We start from the raw sequence: 20,954 nt of genomic DNA on the forward strand, positions 1-20,954 counted from the left end.
AAACTCTGACCTCGAATGATCCGCCTGCCTCGGCCTCCCAAAGTGCTGGAATTATAAGCGTGAGCCGGTGTGCCTGGCCAGAGTTTCATTTTTAAAAATAGCATTCCTAGCAGTCCCAAGCATTAAAATAAATAGCTGTGTAGAGATTTAAGTGGCGGAAAGAGCGTTTCCTCTAAGGAGGTGGCTCCCCCGCTTGTGAGTGGAGTGAGTGTGGGTTAGATTTGTGGCCCCACAGTCTGTCTGGGACTTGAAGAAAGTGTCCTATTGGCCTGCAGTGTCTCTTCCTGCTGGGCCCTGTCACCGGCTGTGCTCTCTTCTGGTGCCTGAGTCTTTTTTATTTCCCTTTGAATCAGCACAGTTAGTATCTATGGAAGGGCCTCTCCTCGGGGAAGGGGGGCGGCCCTGTACTGATGCCAGCTGGGGCGTCAGGGAGCAAGGAGACAGGTGCCCACCACAGCCGTGCCCACCGTGGTTCTGCAGACCGTCGGAGAGTGGCGGTGCATGTGTGAGGTCCTGAGGCTTTTATGAGCCAGTGCTGCAGGCAAAGTGGCACCAAGGCTAGGAACAGCCGTGTAGCCATGGGTCTCTCCCCGTCACCACCCGGGCCAGAGGCCATTGGTTCTGATTTCTAACAGCAGAGGCTGCTTTTGCCTAACCTTGAACCTCATGAAAGGAAACTGTACTCTGTTACTCTGTGCATTCAGTTGTGTCTGTCCTTTTTTTTTTTTTTTTTTTTTGAGACAGGGTCTCGCTCTGTCGCCCAGGCCGGAGTGCAGTGGCGCGATCCTCCCTCCTCCTCTGCCCGTGTGGCTGGGACCATAGACACGCTCCACCACACTCGGCTGATTTCCTTCCTTACTGGTAGGGTGTGGCTCTTTGTCAGATTACACACACATTACACATGTTCTGTGTAGCAAATACATCCCACTTAGGATGTGCTTTTTTTTTTTTTCTTAATAGTTTCTTGATAAACAGAGGTTCTTAATTTTACTATAGTCCGATTTGTTAATTTTTCTTTTGTGCCTTGTTTTTTGTGTATGTCCAATTAAGATCTCCTACATTTCTTTCCAAAAGCTTTATTATTTCACTTTTAACATTTACACCTACAGTGCATCTAGAATTACGTTTTACCTACGGGATTGGATGAGGTAAAGGTCCAAGGTTCATTTTTTTCACACTTGACCCTTGAATAACTCAGGGTTTGGGGCACTGACCCCACCAGGTGGTCAAAACCCACGTCTTACTTGCTGCCGCTGCCGCCAGCACCCCCCCTCCCCCTCCTCCTCCTCCTGTTAGCTACAGACAGCCTGCTGTTGGCGAGAAGCCTTCGGATAACAAGTCAATTCGCATGCATTTTGTATGCTATTGTAACATCTGTACTCTTTCTATAAAGTCAGAAAAGAAAATGGTAGTAAGAAAATAATAAAGGAGAGAAAATATGTTTACTTCATTACGTGGAAGTGGATCATCCTAAAGATCATCGTCTTCGCCTTCACGTTGAGTAGGGTGAGGAGAAGGAGGAGGAAGGGGGTTGGTTGTGCTGTCTCAGGGGAGGCAGAGGAGGAAGAAAATCCATGTATAGGTGACCCTCCTAGCTCAGACCTGTGGTTTTCAAGAATGGACTGTGGACCTGGTGAACACAGCACTGTTCTCAGAATTCAGATGATCCGTGTGAACATGGATTGCTCCTGAGCGCCCTTGTGCTATGGCTGTGCGCGCTGTATGCGTGTGGTCCTGCGTCCTTCCCTAGTGACTGCCGGCAAGTGTCGCCTGTGTGGACAGCTGGGGACACTGAGTCCAGACGTGGGGCTGAGAGTGAGGGCGGAGCAGGTGCTTGTCCTCCTGTTCACCCTCCTCCCAGTCCTCAAGTCCTGTGGTCCCACGGTCCTGCCATGCTTGGCTTGTGCTTGCCCCGGCCCAGCATGGAGTGGGGGTGGTGTCTCAGGCTGACATGGGCTGGATCCTGGCTTGTGGGCACAGTCTCCCTGCTGTGTGGGAGACTGGCCAGGCTTTGCTGTAATGCAGGGCCAGACATCAGGAGCACTGAGGGGTGGGGTTGGCTGCCCGGGGACGGCTCACGGGTGCCGTGGAGTCCATCTTCATTCTGTCCAGCCACTCTGTGGCGACGGGCTCGGCTGGGTGGTTGGTGTGGTGAGGCATTTTCCAAATCAGCACTGTTGCGTCTCCCCTCTTGCAGTGCAGCACCTTCCCGTCTGATGCTGGGGTTGTCCTGATGATGCCCTGACGTCTGTCCACTTCGGCGAGGAAGCAGACAGCGATGTCCCAGACACAGGACTACGAGTGCAGGAGCCATAATGTCGACCTGCCGGAGTCAAGGGTTCCAGGGTCGAGCACTCGGTAAGGAGCCGACCGACCTACGGAGCTACCCGGGCCTCAGGAGTGGGTGGAACTGCTTTCTTCCTTTAGAGAAAGCAGCGTGCGTGCAAGATTCTCCGTGGGGTCGCTGGCTCTTCCCAAAGCCAGGGTGGCTGATGCCACCTGTGCACAGCACTGCCCTCAGGGCTCTGGCCTGCGATCCTGCAGATGCAGGTCGCCATGACTCGTTTTTATCTTTCTAATTTTTGACTTCCTTATTTATTTATTTATTTGTTTAGGAGACAGGGTTGTCTGGACTGGAGTGTAGTGGCGCGATCATAGCTCACTGCAGCCTTGAATTCCTGGGCTAGAGCGGTCCTCCTACCTCAGCCTTCCAAGTAGCTGGGACTGCAGGCACGCACCGCCACGTCTAGCTGATTTTCAATTTTTTGTAAAGATGAGGTCTGTTGCTCAGGCTTATCTCAAACTCCTGGGCTCAAGTGATCCTTCTGGGAGGTCGAGGCCTCCCAAATTGCTAGGATCACAGACGTGAGCCACTGTTCAGCCCTGATTTCTAGGCTTTTATTTGGAAATAATTTCATGCTTCTGGAAAAGTCACGAGAATAAGAACAGGCCCATGAGCACTTGAGGCGCAGAGACCTGTGGCTGTCATCGCTCCTGTTGCCTCTGAATGTTTCTGGGGACCGCGGTGTGAGGGCATGCGCTCCTTCAGGACGTCTTCCAGGTAGCCCAGGACACTTGTTACCACAAGTAAATCTGACTCTGTCCCATCTCAGCCAGCGTCCCGTGCCTGCAGGTCGGCTCTGCCCCTGACTGCCTCTCTCTCCTTAGCCTTTTTTAATCTGGAAGAATTTCACCGCTTTTCTCTGCCTTTGTCACATTGATTTTTTTTTTTGAGATGTTGTCCAGGCTGGAGTGCAGTGGCGCAATCTCAGCTCACTGCAAGCTCCGCCTCCTGGGTTCACGCCATTCTCCTGCCTCAGCCTCCCGAGTAGCTGGGACTGCAGGCGCCCACCACCATGCCTGGCTAATTTTTTTTGCATTTTTAGGAGAGATGAGATTTCACCGTGTTTGCCAGGATGGTCTCGATCTCCTGACCTCGTGATCCGCCCGCTTCGGCCTCCCAAAGTGCTAGGATTACAGGCGTGAGCTGCCGCGCCCGGCCCACATTGATATTTTTAAGGTAATAGTCACCCTATTTAAAACAGATGATCCCAGCCTGGGCAACCTAATGAGACCCCATCTCTCCAAAAAATACAAAGATTAGGCAGGCATGGTGGCAGATGCCTATGGTCTCAGCTCCTCGGGAGGCTGAGGTGAGGAGATCCCTTGAGCCCAAGAGATTGAGGCTTCAGTGAGCTGAGATCGCATCACCACACTCTGGCCTGAGCAACAGAGTGAGACCCCTGTGTCACAGTAAAGAAAAATAGAGTTCCTTGGTTTGGGTTTGTCCGACAGTTTTTCAGGAGGATGCCGCACGGGTGGTGTTGGGGCCTCCCGGGCCCCGCATCTGCAGACACTGATGTCCACCTGCCCCTCACCTGGCAACATGACCTCTGACCCCGACAGAGGCCTCGCCCGCACCCCCCGAGTTGCAGCTGCTGCCTCCCGGCCACCTGAGGGCGCTCTGAGCCCGGCTCAGTGTCTGGTGCTTTGTGACTCCCCATGTGGTTGGTCTTTCCGGGACTCTGTGCACCTTCCACACTCGATCTGCACTCGGCCTTGACCTGAGCAGGAGTCCTGCTGTCTGCTTGTTCGTTCGTTCATTGGTTCTTCATTCGTTTGTTCGCTGATGTGGACTGAGCTCCGTTGGGTTTTTTCGGGGCTTTTGTTGCTCTTGCTCTTCACTGGCTTGGTGCCCAGATAGGCCTCCAAGCGTCTCGCCGGCTCCTGCGTCCCTGACGCCCTCATTCCTCCGAGTGCTTCCTCCTGGCACAGCTGCCCTGCTCAGCCCTGGAATCAGCTATTTGTCTAGGGAGTTCTGGTTCCTTTCAGGGAATACTGGTCTTAGAGAACAAGGTCTGGGTTCTTAGAACATCCAGAGCTACTGCAGTGTGTTTGGTTTTTGGCCTCATTTTTTTTTTTTTGATGGAGTCTTGCTCTGTTGCCCAGGCTGGAGTGCAGTGCCCTGATCTCAGCTCACTGGAAGCTCTGCTTCCAGGGTTGAAGCATTTCTCCTGCCTCAGCCTCCTGACTAGCTGGGATTACAGGCTCCTGCCACCACACCCGGCTAATTTTTTGTATTTTTAGTAGAGATGGGGTTTCACCATGTTGGTAAGGCTGATCTTGAACTAGTGACCTTGTGATCTGCCCGCCTCAGGCTCCCAAAGTGCTGGGATTACAGGCGTGAGCTTTTTGGCCTCTTAAGCACATAGAACTAGACAATTACACAGGAGTATGCACATGTACACACAGGTACCCAAACACACCTCCACGTGCACACATACATAGGTTCACGAGCGTGTACGCACACCTCCACACATGCAAGTACACCAGCACGCATGCACGCCTCCACACACATGCACACACAGGTACATGAGCACGCACACATGCCTCTGCACACGCAGGTAGGTACACTAGTGCACACACATGCCTCCACACACACGCACATGCAGGTAGGTACATGAGCTCACACGCACGCCTCCACACACATGCACATAGGTACACGAGCACACATGCATGCCTCTACATACCTGCAGGTGGGTACACGAGTGCGCACACACGCTTATGCAGGTAGGTACATGAGCTCACACACATGCCTCCATGCACACGCAGGTAGGTACAGGAGCTCACACGCACGCCTCCATGCACACGCACATAAGTACACGAGCATGCACACATGCCTCCACGCACACGCACATAGGTAGACAATCACGCACACATGCCTCCACACACACGCACATGCAGGTAGGTACACGAGCACACACGCACACCTCCATGCACACCCACGCAGGTAAGTACATGAGCTCGCACAGACGCCTCCACACACACACAGGTAGGTACACGAGCATGCATGCATGCTTCCACGCACACAGGTACAGGAGCACGCATACACACCACGCACACGCAGATAGGTACATGAGCTCGCATGCATGCCTCCACACACGCATCCACACACACACAGGTCGGTACATGAGCTTGCATGCACACCTCCACACGCACACACGCAGGTAGGTACACAAGCGTGCACGCACGCCTCCACGCACATGCACATAGGTACACGAGCTCACACGCACGCCTCCACGCACATGCAGGTAGGTACATGAGTTCGCATCCATGCCTCCATGCACAGGCACACTCAGGTAGGTACACGAGCGTGCATGCATGCCTCCACGCACACAGGTACAGGAGCGCGCACACACATCTCCATGCACACGCACATGCAGGTAGGTACACAAGCTCGCACACACGCCTCCATGCACACAGGTACACGAGTGTGCATGCACGCTTCCACTCACACACACAGGTAGGTACATGAGCTTGCATGCACGCCTCCACGCACACACGCAGGTAGGTACATGAGCTTGCACGCACACCTCCACGCACATGCACATAGGTACACGAGCTCACACGCATGCCTCCATGCACACGCAGGTAGGTATACGAGCTCGCATCCGCACCTCCATGCACAGGCACACTGGTATGTACACGAGCGTGCATGCATGCCTCCACGCACACACATACAGGAGTGTGCTCACACCACGCACACGTAGGTACACGAACTCGCACACATGCCTCCACGCACACGGATACACGAGCATGCACGCACGCCTCCACTCACACACACAGGTAGGTACATGAGCTTCCATGCACACCTCCACGCACACACGCAGGTAGGTACACGAGCGTGCACTCACGCCTCCACGCACATGCACACAGGTACAGAAGCATACACGCACCTCCACGCACGCAGGTAGGTACGTGAGCTTGCACACACGCCTCCATGCACACGCGCATAGGTACACGAGCACACACGCAGGCCTTCACACACACGCAGGTAGGTACATGAGCTCGCGTGCACACCTCTATGCAGAGGCACACTCAGGTACACGAGCGTGCATGCCTCCATGCACACAGGTACAGGAGCGCACGCACACACACCTCCGCGCACACGCACACAGGTACAGGAGCGCACACGCTCCTCCACGCACATGCAGGTAGGTACATGAGCTTGCACACACGCCTTCACGCATACGCACATAGGTACGCGAGCGCACGCGCACGCCTCCACGCACATGCAGGTAGGTACATGAGTTTGCATCCATGCCTCCATGCACAGGCACACTCAGGTAGGTACACGAGTGTGCATGCATGCCTCCACGCACACAGGTACGGGAGCGCGTGCACACACACCTCCGTGCACACGCACATGCAGGTAGGTACACGAGCACACATGCACACCTCCATGCACACACAATAGGTACATGAGTTCGCATCCATGCCTGCATGCACAGGCACACTCAGGTAGGTACACGAGTGTGCATGCACACCTCCACTCACGCAGGTAGGTACTTGAGCTCGCACACACGCCTCCACGCATACGCACACAGGTACACGAGCATGCACGCACGCCTCCACGCACACACACATGCAGGTAGTTACATGAGTTTGCACACACACCTCCACGCACACGCACACAGGTATACGAGTGTGCATGCACGCCTCCACACACATGCACGCCTCCATGCACACGCGTCCTAGAATTGCTGAGCACACACGGCGCCCCAGTCCCGTCCCTCCCACAGAGAGTCGCTCTGTGGTCTCCTCTTCCGTCACTTCTCTTCTTCCCTGGCTCCCAAGAACACCAGTGCGTTTACTCACTTGCTCATCTGATAATTCGTCTAAAATTGGTTCAGAATTGCTTCATCCATTCCACTACAAAAATACATGCACTAAAAAAAGTCAGGGTTCATTTGCATTCCCTCACGTGCGCATGTCTCCCAGGAATGCGACACCGGCTCATCCTGTGTTCCTAAGTTGTTTGGATTAGCTCTTTCTCTTTTCTTCGTTGTGGTTCTGGCATCCGTTGGTTCATTACTTTCAGTTAGAGATTTTTTTGTCTCCCTTTTCATTCTTCCTGATACACTTTTGTATTTTAAACATATAGACCATTCGCACCCTCCCAAAGCCCCAGCCGTTCGCCGGCACATTCAGCCAGGCCTCTTCCCCACGTCCTTTCTGCACCCGCCTGCCTGCTGCAGGTAGAAACTTGTCCTGTTTTCTGTTTATCTCCTGGGTTTCTGTTGTGAAGAATAAACAGATGTTGGTATGTTTTCTTATTTCCCCTTCATCCTTACACAAATGGTATCATGATTTATGCGTTCTTTGCACAATTTGCTTTTTCCACTTAAAACATCCCCTAGACATCACTACCTCCCAGACCATCGAGATTGTCCTCCTCCTTTTTCGAAGCTTCCTGGGCCTCTGTTGTGTGCCCCAGTCTTGTGTTGGCCATGTGGGTAATTTCGAATATTCTGCACTTATAAGGAATGCTGCTGTCTGCTTGTGTCATTCTGAGTTTTGGGAGGTGCATCTGCAGGTGAATCTCTGACAAGGGACTGTTGGGTCCAAGGATACCTTTGGATTGCTGTCCTTGGGGTGTCTGTGAGCAGCACCGGCCCCTGGCCCTGGGGCGTCAACTGCTGCCTGCGGTCAGGTGCGTGGGTGGGTGCCTGCGGTCAGGTGCGTGGGCGGGTGCCTGCGGTCAGATGCACAGGCTAGTGCCTGCGGTCAGGTGCGTGGGTGGGTACCTGGGGTCTCCGTGCAGCCTGGGCTTTGGGGCTCTGATGATCGCCAAAGTGGCTGCTCTCCAAATATCTGTGTTCACCTTGTGAACTGCGCGCTCTTACCTTTTGCTCTTTATAGTATTTTTATCTTTTCATGCTCAAATTTGTGTATTAAAGACATGAGTTCTTTGTCTGTAATTTATATTGTAAATGTTCCACTAAATGTGTCTAAAAAGCCAAAACCAGTTTTATTTGTAGTGGCTTTTGCACGTAAAAGGTTTTGAAGTTTTGTGCAGTCAGGTTGGCCGTCCTTTCTTCAGTGCCTGTGTGTTTTTAGTGACCTCCATCCAGGTGACTGACAAAAGAGCGTGTTGCATTTGCTCAGGGGCTGGCACACTTTTGTTTTTGCTTTTGGGTCTCAGCTCCACTTAGAGTTGGTTCTTGTGTGTGGTGTGAGGTGTGGTCTGACCTGTTTGTTTTCCACGTGCATCCGGCTGTCCCCACACCATTTGTTTGAGGCTGAGGCTGCCTGTGCTCTGTGAGGGGCACCATGCCTTCTCTCATGCCCCAGGCTCTGTAAGGAGCTGGGGCTGCTTCTGTCTGTCTGTCTGGTCCTGCTGGCCTCCGGTCCTGTGCCCAGCCACACCTTCCTCATCCCTGTGCCCAGCCACACCTACCTCACCGAGGGTCTCTTCTGCTCCTTCGCAGCCTCCGTGGGGCTCACGTGTCCTCATGTGGCGCCTTGGTAACCCTCCACTGACACCCACGGCTGGGTTCCGAGTTCCCCTGTACGCACAACGCGGAGAGGGCCCCGCAGGTGTCCAGGCTTTGAGGCCATGCCAGGTGCCCTCTGGACTTCCCTAGGCTGCTCCTTCCCCACCACGGAGCTCCTGCTCTGTCCAGACTCTCCTTCCCTGCTGGCGAGTGGGTCTCCGTGGCTTCCTGCCTGGTGGGTTTGAGCATCTCTGTGTGTTCTTAGCCCTCAGGTTTCTGCCTCTGGGAATCTCCTCCGGCCTTTTCCTCCGTTTAATAATCTTTCTTAGCCTTTGTGGTGTGGACATGTCCCTGTCTGTTCCAGGTACAGCTGCGTGTTGACTGTGAGCCTGGATTACGGTCTCCATCTGTGCTCACCCCTTCATGTCAGTGCTGGTGGCCTTTGATGAGCCAGTGTTTTGAACTCCAGCGTTCTCTGTCCACCTGCCTTTTCCCTGTGGTTTTGTGTCTTACTCAGGAAGCCCTTTCCTAACTGAGCTCCTGAAATTCTTCGTGTATTTTCTTCTAAAAGTCTTAAGGCTTTGCCTTTCCCATTTGATCAGACCGCTTTTCATATCAACCCAAGTCAGCAATCCCAGCCCCATGGTTACAGTCTTGCCTCCCTGATCCTCTGTTCCCCCCGCCCCCTGCCCCCATCCTCAAGGGCATCGCGTAGATCTGCGAGGGGCAGCGAGGGGCAGCGAGGGGCTCTGTGTCCACGCCTCAGTGTGCTGGGGTTCCAGCCTGGGCACGTGGCTTCCTCGGCTTCCTGGCAGCTCACGTCTGTGTCCTGAGTTCCCTCCCCAGCTGCAGTCCTTTAATTCAAAGATGCCTCCGCCCTCCCTCCATGTGCTCTTCTAGATGGAGACAGGACCAGTCGGCCCCACCCAGAGAAGACGTGATGTTGGGCTTTGGACTGGAGGTGTAGGGCCGTGTGGCTGCTGGTGGGGAGTGTCCTGGCATTTGATGAGGTGGTTGCTGCGTCGGGCGGAGCTGCCTCCCCTCGTCCTCACGGAGCAAATGCGTCTCCTGCTGGATTCACCTTGCTGTTGTGAGCCTTCATTATAGCCCTAAGGCTGTTAGGGCTCCCGTCGCCCTCCTCCCAGGCTCCGCCTGGGAGACACTCAGCCAGGGCCCTCCTCATCTCCTTGGGCACGAGTGAACCAGGGATATCAAGGCCCAGAGGGAGTTCCCGCGGCTCTTCCCTCACCACGTCTGGTGTGAGAAGCCATGGCCTCTGCTGCTGGGACTCTGTCTCATGGTGGTAGACCTGCCTTGCACTCCTGGTGGCCTCAGGACAGCACGATGTGCCTGGACACGCACCCTGGGCCTGGAGGGAGAGTCGGGAAGGTGGGACTGGCAGGCAGAGGTGGGACTGGCAGGCAGAGTCTGTGCCCCCCCGTGTTAGGGGTGTGGTGCCCGTGCGGGTCTGGAGGACGGTCTAACATGGTGGCCACTCCTGCAGCACGTGCCAGGTCCTGCGGCACTAGTGGGTCCTGTCTGTGTGCCGTTTCTCGTCTTCACCGAGGACCGTCTCTCAGCAGCGCGCGCCACCCGGGGCCTGCAGCACTGGATGTTTGCCTGGTAAAGAGCAGCGCCTGGCTGTGTGCAGGAGGCCCGAGAGGCCACACCTCCCCCACGTGCTCACCTTTGCAGGGCTTCCCCCTGTCCCGCACAGCACCTTCTCCATGCGACCCTCATAGCCAGTCTGGATTCAGCCCACGAGTGAATGCCCTTCAGTGCTAGGCCTTGATTTAGGAGACCAGGAGGGACTGGAAGGGCTTAACCTTTGAGTCACTTGTCAGGAACAAAGTCTTGAGGCCAGACAGGAGCAGTGGTGGAGCACTGAGGGGTGGTGGACGGGGCTGGGGTGGCGAGGACTCAGCCGTCCTCCTCTGCCGCCAGGGCCCTTTGGGTTCTGGTCATGTGGGTTTGCTGCTGGGCCACTGTCTCCTTTGTCTGTCGTGTGCAGTTGTGAGCAGCCGATTGGGTGAGGAGGGGATTTGGTGTCTACTGCTTGGTCTGGGTGTCCTCTGTGGGGTGTCTGTGGTGCTGGGTCTGGGGCTGGCCACACCTGCTGCCTGGCAGAGCGATAAGGATAGAGGAGCAGCGTGGCAAAGAGGACGCCATCTGGGAACAAAGAGCAGATCAGGGAGGGGTAATGGGAAGACAGCGGTGAGGTGGGAGGGACACCAGGTGCCCCTGGCAGAGGCTGCACAGCCGGGAGCTGTGCTGGGGGCTGCATGCCTTAGGGAGTGGTCCCACTGGGCCCACCAAGAGGGTCTGCCTGGGGCCAGCTGTGGCGGCTGGAGGCTCAGCATCGCTGTGGCCATCGTGGGCCCTGTTCAGCCTCCGCACCTTCCACATGTTCCCAGACACCTGACTGCCTCTCGGGACCTCTTGGCTGAGGGCAGCCTGACAGGGCCTTCCCAGCGAGAGCCCAGCCCAGCTGCCGCTCCCCTGCCAGACTCCCTTTTTTTTCAGGATTGAAATATAGTTCATATGCCACAAAGCTCACCCTCTAAGGTGCGCAATCCAGTGGCTCTTAGAGCAGTCAGAGTTGTGCACCTGCTGCCACCATCCGCCTCCCACAGAGAAGCTCCACTCCCAGCAGCAGCCCTCCCCAGCCCCGGGCACTGTGGGCCAGCTTTGTCCTGTGGGATTCACCTACTCCAGACAATTTAAACACATGGAATCATGCAAGCGGTCCTTCGCTCACGATGACACGCTCCAGGTTCATCCCCGCCGTCGCTTAGGTCAGGGCTGCATTCCTGTTATTGCCGAACGATATTCCCGTGTAGGGATGGGCCACATTTTGCTGATTCATGCGTCCGTTGAAGGACATTTGCTCTGTTGCCACTTTTTGGCTATTATGAATCATGCTGCCATGAACATTTGTGTGCAGATTTCTGTGTGAAGACGTTTTTGTTTCTCTTGCGTATATACCTAGTTGTGGAATTGCTGGGTCAGGTGGTAACTCTGTGTTTTTTTTGTTTTTTGGGTTTTTTTTGAGAGAGGTTGGTGCTTGCCAGGCTGCAATGCAGAGGTGCGATCACAGCTCACTGCAGCCTTCAACTCCCAGGCTGAGGCGATCCTCCCACCCCAGCCGCCCAACGTGCCGACATTACAGCCACCACACACAGCCTGTTTGACTTTTTTTCAGACAGATCCTCACTCTGTTGCGTAGACTGGAGTGCAGTGGCACAATCTTGCCTCACTGCAACCTCTGCTTCCCAGATCCAAGTGATTCCCATGCCTCAGCCTCCCAAGTAGCAGGGACTACACATGTGTGCCACCATACCCGGCTAATTTTTGTATGTTTAACCTTTTTTTTTTCTTTTTTGAGATGGAGTTTCGCTTTTGTTGCCCAGGCTGGAGTGCAGTGGCACGATCTTGGCTCACCGCAAGCTCCGCCTCCCGGGTTCAAGCGATTCTCCTGCCTCAGCCTCCCGAGTAGCTGGGACTACAGGCGCCGCCACCTCACCTGGCTAGTTTTTTGTATTTTTAGTAGAGACGGGGTTTCACCGTGTTAGCCAGGATGGTCTCGATCTTCTGACCTCGTAATCCACCCGCCTTGGCCTCCCAAAATGCTGGGACTACAGGCGCCCACCACCACGCCAGGCTAATTTTTAGTAGAGACAGGGTTTCACCATGTTGGCCAGGCGGGTCTTGAACTCCTGACTTAGGTGATCCATCCGCCTCGGCCTCCCAAAGTGCTGGGATTCCAGACGTGAGCCACTGCACTGATGTGCGGACCAGCCCCACACGGTCGGTGGGTTTTTCTTCCCGTGTGCGGAAACAAGAGATTGTAGAAATAAAGACACACGACAAAGAGATAAAAAACAGCTGGGCCGGGGGACCACTACCACCAAGACGTGGAGACCAGTAGTGGCCCCGAATGCCAGGCTGCACTGATATTTATTGGATACAAGACAAAGGGACAGGGTAAGGAGTGTGAGTCATCTCCAATGATAGGTAAGGTCACGTGGGTCACATGTCCACCGGACAGGGGCCCCGTCCCTGCCTGGCAGCCGAGGCAGAGAGAGAGAGAGAGACAGCTTACGCCGTTATTTCTGCATATCAGAGACTTTTAGTACTTTCATTAATTTGCTACTATTATCTAAAAGGTAGAGCCGGGTGTACAGGATGGAACGTGAAGGCGGACCAGGAGCGTGACCGCTGAAGCACAGCATCTCAGGGAGACAGTTAGGCCTCCGGAGAACTGTGGGCGGGTCTGACTGATGTCAAGGCCTCCACAAGAGGTGGAGGAGTAGAGTCTTCTCTAAACTCCCCCAGGGAAAGGGAGACTCCCTTTCCCAGTCTGCTAAGTAGAGGGTGTTTTTCCTTGACACTGATGCTACCGCTAGACCACGGTCCACTTGGCAGCGGGCCTCTTCCCAGACACTGGCGTTACCGCTAGACCAAGGAGCCCTCCGGTGGCCCTGCCCGGGCATCACAGAAGGCTCACACTCTGGTCTTCTGGTCACTTCTCACTATGTCCCCTCAGCTCCTATCTCTTTATGGCCTGGTTTTTCCTAGGTTATGATTGTAGAGCGAGGAGTATTATAATATTGGAATAAAGAGTAATTGCTACAAACTAATGATTAATGATATTCATGTATAACCATATCTATGATCTATAGCTAGTATAGCTCTTGTTATTTTATATATTTTATTAGACTGGAACAGCTCGTGCCCTCAGTCTCTTGCCGCGCACCTGGGTGGCTTGCCGCCCACACACCCGGCCTATCTTTTCTTTCTCTTTGAGACAGGATCTCACCCTGTTGCCCAGACTGGAGCGCAGTAGATCAAGGCTCCCTGCAGTCTCCACCTCCCAGGCTCCTACCCTGTTATTGCTGAATTAGGAGAGTCCTTTGTGACCCTCGTCAGATGGATGATTTGTGGGTGTTTTCTCCCATCCTGTGGCTGTGTTTTCACTCTCTTGGTGGTGGCCACAAAAGTTTGAGTTGTGATGAAGTCTGTTTTTCCATTGTTTGTCTTATTGCATGTGCTTTTGGTGTCATAGCTCAGAATCCATTGCCAAATCCGAGGTCATGCAGAGTTGCCCTGTCTATTCTGAGAGTTTTATCAGTTTAGCTCTTACATTGAGACCTTTCATCTACTTTGGAGTAATGTGTGTGTGTGGCGTGAGGCAGAGACTGACTACATTTGTTTGCAGATGGATATCCACCTGCCCGTTTGTTCAAGAGACTCTCCTTTCCCCACTGAGTGGTCTCGACACCCTTGTCTAACTCTGCAGGGCAGGGCACGTTCTTGTTCACGCTTGTCTCCCTAGCACCTGGCAAACTGTCTGGCATGCACGTGGCACTCATTACATTCATCAGAAAAGGCTTATGTGGGCAAATCACTGTCTGCAAAGAGACATCTCCAAGAAACGAGGGCTGCGGGAAGGTTGCTTCCACCTCGACGTCAACTTCTGGGAGCTTCTGGGAAGAGGCCCATCCCCCAGGGAGCCTGAGTCCCCTGGGGATCACAGACATCTTGCATCCTTCCACCGTCGTCACCAATGGCTTATTTCTCTTCCCATTTCATTTTAAATACTGTTGACAAATAAATCTTTCTCAAACACACTTCAGATTGCATCTGTGGGTTGATGATGACCCTCTGTGGTGGAGGGTTGAGGTGTGAGTTCCCCAGCCCACACGATGTCCTCCCCACCTTGCCCTGTGCAGAGCCAGCCTGTGGCACCACTTGCTGCACCCCTTGCAGTCCAGCTCCAGCCAGTCTGTGGGGCCCCTGAGGCCGGGTCGCCCTCTGCATTCTGAAACCCTTGCCTTTCTCTGGGCAGCGGCTCCCCAAGGCCCAGCATCCTCCATGCTGTTGTCTGCCCTCAGGTTTCCCAAAGGTCTGGGCTCAGTGCTGTCCCCTAAGAGGTGCCCACGGTGTTCTTAGGAGGCTGGTGTTCTGCCCACACGCACGCAGGAGTGCACTAAAAAGGGAACAATGTGCTGTTCTTTGTTGAGAGAGAATTATCCCATTACATTCGTTTGAAAGTGTATTTTAAACAAAAATAACAATTGGTATTACTTCTTCTAGGACATAGAATGTTCGATTCTCTGCTTTTTGAGCTTCTCTGTGCTCAGAAAAACTATTTTGGGAGTATCTCAACTTTGTTCTGCTAAAATCTAACAGAAGCGAGGCGAGAACAGGAGAGCAGGCAGCACTCCCCGGAGGCATGCGGTGACGCCACTGTCCAGGGGAAGCCGCCCTGGCACACGGGGCCTGTTCCTTCCGGGCAGGGAGGCAGTGCTGATGCCAAGGGCACCTCACTGCTCATCGCATTTGACCTGGGTCCACGTGGTCCTGTCCTCAGTGCACGTCCTGAGTTCTGACCCCAGACCTGACACAGCCCTGCCCTTCCAGGTGATCAGGCAGAAAACCTTGTCCTTCCTCGCCTCTGCTCCCCCACCGCTCGCCTCTCTTCTGGCATGCACCCTGTCCACCAGCACCCCTGGCCTCAGGCGGAAAACCTTGTCCTTCCTCGCCTCTGCTCCCCCACCGCTCGCCTCTCTTCTGGCATGCACCCTGTCCGCCAGCACCCCTGGCCTCCCAGAGCCTTCATGCTGCTCCCTGTGGACCGGCCAGGAAGTTCCGCATGGCGGGGGTTCCCAGGGAACAATCATGGTGGAAGGGGATGCAAACAAGTCCTTCTCAGGGTCCGTTCACCTGAATTGACTCAGGTCAGCCCAGGCCTCAGGCCCTTCATGGTGGCCCTGCTGCCTCCGGTCCCCCCAGGCCCCAAGATGAGCTTCCTGCAGGTGTCTGCTTGCAGGTGCCTTCTTGGGGTTTCCTCGGGTGCCCTGAGGCTGCTGCATTTGCCATTGTCCTTTTCAACGTCCCAGCAGGTACTCCTCACACTCGCCGCCCTCCCCTGCCAGGTCTGTGCTTGCAGGAACACAGAGTAGGTGTGCATCGGGGTCCAGGCTCCGGCTGGGGAGAGGAGGTGTGTGGACAGGGAAGCTGCCTGCTGGGGGACTGTGAGCCTCTGGCCGGGTACCCCAGGCTTATGCAGCCGCCTGCTGGGTGATCGTGAGCCTCTGGCCTTGCACCCCAGGCCTGTGCAACCACCTGACTCCAGGAGATCACAGAAGCAAAGGTGACAGAGGCCGGCCAGGCTGAGGAGTGGACCAGGGGATGGGGGCTTTGCCGGGAATTGCCCCACTCCAAGGTCAGTGCCACCTGTGGAAGGTGTCAAGGGTATAATGACCAGGTCCAGTTTGGGGAGTTTCTTCCATCTTCAGCATAGAGAATGGCCTGGACGGCACAGGGGTGAGGGCTGGGGGTCAGGGCGACCTCCCCCTCTGGCTGGGCCCCAGGACGGTTGACAAGGCTCACAGCCGGGGACCAGGAGGAGACAAGGCCCTGGCTGGGGTCTCCACGCTGGCTCTGTTCCCAGGCAGGGCTGGGACAGCATGTTGGGCTGTGGGGTGGGTAGGGATGTCTCTGGAGCTGACAAAGACCCCCGGCACACACTGAGGTGTCACATGGTGCAGACTGGCCTTGCAGTCAGTCACTTGTGTTAGGCCGTTCTTGCATTGCTGTAAACACCTGATACTGGGTATTTTATAAAGAAAAGACATTTAATTGGCTGGTAGTTCTGCAGGCTGTGGAGGAAGCATGGTGCCGGCATCTGCTTGGCTTCTGGGGAGGCCTCAGGAAGCTTCTAGTCATGGCAAAGCAGGAGCACGGGGCAGGGGAGGCACCACACACTTTAAACAACCTGCTCTTACAAGAACTCACTCACACTTGAGAAGATGGCACCGAGCCGTGAGGGGTCCACCCCTGACCCGAGCACCTCCCACCAGGCCCCACCTCCAACACTGGGGCTCACATCTCAACAGGAGGTTTGGGGACAAGCATCCAAACCATCATCACCAGTAGTCAGGAAACACGAGTGACCTGTAAGGGCCGCTCTACAAGGTCACCAGAGGTGGGCCTGCTCCGACCACAGTGTCGATGGCGTCTTCTGTCAGGCCTTGTCGGGAAGCCTTCTCTGGCCTCTGACCCGTGTGCCCCGCGATGTCCCTGGTGAACCCACCAAGCTGGCCTGTGTTCTGCAGGATGACAGGCCCTTGGTGGCCTCAGGTCAGCTGGGAGCGTGGAAGGCTGACAGTCGGCCCCAGGGTCAGGGCGTCGTGGGCCCTGAGGCAGCAGTGATGTGGTGTTCCCTCTCGTGGCCGGGGCTCCCATGCATCTCAGCCTCTGTCGGTTCCTCACACCCCTCTGTGCCCCTCAGCCCACACGCAGCCCTTGTCCCTTCCCTTGTCCTAAGTCTTCTGGAGGCGCTGGGGCCTGGCCTGAGCCCCCACCTCACAGGCACCTGGGCTGTGCCCGGGGCTGCTGATTCACAGCAGAGGCAGAGCCATGTGGAGGCCTCCGAGCTCGTCCTGGGTGTCTCTGCCACAGGCCACAGGGACGGACCTAGCTTCAGGTCCCTGAGTGGGATGGCGGCGTTTGCCAGGACGTGGGGGCCACCCTCTGCCCTGTGCACAGCCCCTCCCAGAACCTGGTTGTCCCTGGATCATGGGGTCACGGGAGTGCCTAGGGCCAGAGGGCCTCACTGGGGAGCTGGTGAGGTCTCCTGTGTTTTGGTAAAGCTGCCTCATGCTCACCAAGTTGCTGTCCTCAGGAAGAGGGATTGGGGGCTTCGTTCCATCCTGTTAGCGTCAGAGGAGATCATCCTCCCAGGAGGGCTTCCTGCTGCCCTGCTCTGGGCGCTTCTGTCCCCTGAGCCCTTCTGGGCCACAACTCCCTGCCCCAGGGTAGGCCCTGCCCGGACAGGCCTGCATGGAGGAGCAGCTGCTGGCTGCGAAATGAGGCCGACTGTGCTACTTATGTAATTTATAGAGTAAAATTAACATTTTAAAATATGGAGACTACTTACGTTTTTTAAGTAAACTTTTAATTTTAGAACAGTCTTAGATTTATGTGGAAATGGCACAGGCAGCCCAGAGCCTCTGTGTCCACTGCCTCAGGGTCCTCTGGCCGCTGACAGCCGCACCTTCGTGCTGCCGGTGCCTTTCTACAGTTGGCGAGCCCCTGACGGGAGCTGTTAGGAATGGAATCCATACCTTATTCCGATGCCTGGGCTTGCACCTCGTTTCCCTGTTCTGTCCACGGGTTCCACATGACATTGATCCTGACGTCCCCGGGCTCCTCTGGACTTACCCGCTCCTGGCATTTGGTGACCTACACGGCCTGGAGGAGGGCTGGCCCGGTGTTGCGTGACACACCCCTCACTTGGACGTGCCTGATCTTTACCACAATTCACTGGGAGGAGGACCACAGAGGCCATGTGCTGCTCTCATCTCATGGTGCGGTGAGCACGCACGAGAGTCCTGCCCACGCTGGCCGCGGTCGCCCGGCTGAGGCTGCTGAGGCTTTGCTTTGTCCCCCCCGCGCCACCATGCTGCCTCCGGCTGCGAGTCTGACCCTTGCTGGGTTTGACGGAGACAGGCCATGGGCATCAGGCGGCCAGCTGGGTCCCCAGCCCTGCTGGGTCTTACCTTCCACTTCGTCAGGGTCGGGCCCTGGACCGAGTTTCTCCAGATACTTGGCGAGAGCCCCGCCTCCTGCACTCAGTCTGCCTCTCCCTGTGGTCCCCACAGTTCTGTCCCTGCCGCATATGGCTGCTCCTCCTGGCTGCTGAGGGAGGCTTAGGGCTGCCTCCCCATAGGGTGAGGCACATTTCTCTTCCACTACAAACATGTTAGCTGACACACTGTGTGCAGAGAAGTGTTCAAGGAGGCGCAGGCTCATGACACGCCCCACCAGGCGGGCAGCCTCTGGCCTCACCGTTCATTTGGTGCCTCTGTGAGCCTCAATGCAGTGCACAGCCTGCAGGCCCCTGCCTTGTTCCCTCATGCGGCATGCGTGCTCAGGACCCTTGGGGCGGCTCTGCTGTCTTGCTAGGTCTGTGGCTCTGCTCTGTCTTGCTGGGTCTGTACACCCTTGCTCCTGCCAGGTCGTAAACTGTAGGCCCAGGGCAGCAAGTCCCTCCAGTGTTGTCAGCCGGCACCTGGCACACATAGCCCACCCGTGTTCCTGCCAGCAGCGTTGCTGGCTCCTTCTACCCCAGCTGTTCCCGTGGGGCTGGGACCACCCTTGCTGGTTTTCCTCAGTGTCTCGAGCTCTGCATTTTCCTGATATTGATGGGCACTCTCTTCCACCTGCAGAGACTGGAGGCTGATCTGTCTAAAAATGTTTCTTCTGGCCAGGCGCGCTGGCTCACGCCTGTAATCCCAACACTTTGAGAGGCCAAAGCGGGCAGATCAGGAGTTTGAGACCAGCCTGGCCAACATGGTGAAACCCCATCTCTACTAAAAACAAAAATTAGCCAGGCGTGGTGGCACGCACCTGTAATCCCAGCTACTTGGGAGGCTAAGGCAGGAAAATTGCTTGAACCCAGGAGGCGGAGCTTGCAGTGAGCCGAGATCGCACCACCGCACTCCAGCCTGGATGACAGAGCGAGACTCTGTCTCAAAAAAAAAAAAAATGTCTCTCTGCCCCTCACTCTTCCTCACGTGGACCCAGCAGGCCTTTCCCTGCCCGCTTCCGCGTCCTCCCTCTCCAGGCCCTGTCCCATGCTGCTGGGCTTTGTCCTCTGACCATCCTGTGCTCCGTCCCTTCATCCTTCGGCGTTAGTTTCTTCTTAAACCTGTATAACACGTTACTTTCAGGGATTTATTTTGACATTTTAGATTTTCCACTTAATTCTTTATACACCCACTACATTTTCCTTCCTCTGTAGAAACTCATCTTGTCATGAATGCCAGTCACAGCAGTGTGCATTCCACGTGTGCTGGCTCCAAACCCGGACCCTGAGGAGCTGCTGTGGCCTCTCTCCTTCTCTCTTGGTTTTCGGTTGGTTCTTCCTTGTGCTTTCCTGGCTGTCATTTCTTATTTGATGCCTGTATTAGCCCGTTCTCATGCTGCAACTAAAGGCATGCTTGAGACTGGACAATTTATAGAGAAAAGAGGTTTGTGTAATTGACTTATGGTTCTGCATGGCTGGGGACACCCAGGAAACAATCATGGTGGAAGGGATGCAAATAAGTCCTTCTTCACATGGCGGCAGGAGAGAGAACGAGAGCCCAGTGAAGGGGAAGCCCCTTGTGAAACCATCAGCTCTCATGAGAACTCACTGTCACGAGAACAGGATGGGGGAAGCTGCCCCGTGATTCAGTTATCTCCACTTGTTCCCTTCCACGACATATGAGGGTTATGGGAACTGCGACTCAGGAGGAGATTTGGGTGGGGACATAGCCAAACCATATCATTGCCCATCCTGGGTGTATGCGATGGGTCTGCAGCCACGTGCGGGTGCTGATGGCTGCTGTCCCACAGAGCAGACTGACAGCAGCCCAGGCCAGCCGGTGCCAGTGGGAACCGTCCTGGGGATGCTCCTGCTTCCCTGGGCAGGGCCTGAGCCCTGTGTCAGCACGAGACCCACCACCTGGAAATGGCCAGAGTTTTCTGGCCACTGCCCCAAGTTGAAGCCAAGTGTCTATGAAGGAGTCACACTCCAAGGCCGCTCCTGAGGCTGTCACTAAGGGCTCAGGGGAAGCCTGGGACTGCCACATGGGGTCTGGCCTCCTGGGGAGAGAACTGTCCTCCACACTGCAGCCATGGTAGGGATAAGACTGGAAGACACTGGGGGTGTCCCGGGCACACCCTGTGGGGCAGAGGAGAGTGGAGCCCGGCCCCAGGATGTGGCCCAGAGCCGGGAGTGATTCTGGGCCGAGTGCTGAGCTGGTTGCACTTCCAGCAGTGTGAGAAACGTCGTGAAAGGAATTCCTGTTGTGTCCACTGCTGGCTGAGAATCAGCCCTGAGGCCGGGTGTGGTGGCTCACTCCTGTAATCCCAACACTTTGGGAAGCCAAGACGGATGGATCACTTGCGGTCAGGAGTTCGAGACCAGCCTGGGCAGCATGGTGAAACCCCATTCCTACTAAAAATACAAAATAGCCAGCTGTGGTGGCACACACCTGTAATCCCAGCTACTTGGGGGGCTGAGGCAGGAGAATTGCTTAAACCTGGGAGGTGGAGGTTGCAGTGAGCTGAGATTGCACCACTGCACTCCAGCCTGGGCAACAGAGCAAGACTCTGTCTCAAAAA

At 55.4% G+C, this 20,954-nt stretch overlaps 1 protein-coding gene across 1 annotated transcript in view; it reads left to right on the forward strand.

Moving 5' to 3' along the window:
* The first annotated feature begins 2,193 nt into the window (after positions 1–2,193).
* The window catches only part of ARHGAP39 (Rho GTPase activating protein 39), a 74,477-nt gene continuing 55,716 nt past the window's right edge, over positions 2,194–20,954 (forward strand). Inside the window, exon 1 of the mRNA XM_011938197.1 lies at positions 2,194–2,358. Coding sequence (XP_011793587.1) covers positions 2,279–2,358 — 80 coding nt within the window. The 5' untranslated portion in view covers positions 2,194–2,278. The remainder of the gene's footprint in view (positions 2,359–20,954) is intronic.

Source organism: Colobus angolensis, unplaced genomic scaffold (genome assembly GCF_000951035.1).
Source record: "Colobus angolensis palliatus isolate OR3802 unplaced genomic scaffold, Cang.pa_1.0 Scaffold17, whole genome shotgun sequence".
Classification (NCBI taxonomy): domain Eukaryota; kingdom Metazoa; phylum Chordata; class Mammalia; order Primates; family Cercopithecidae; genus Colobus; species Colobus angolensis.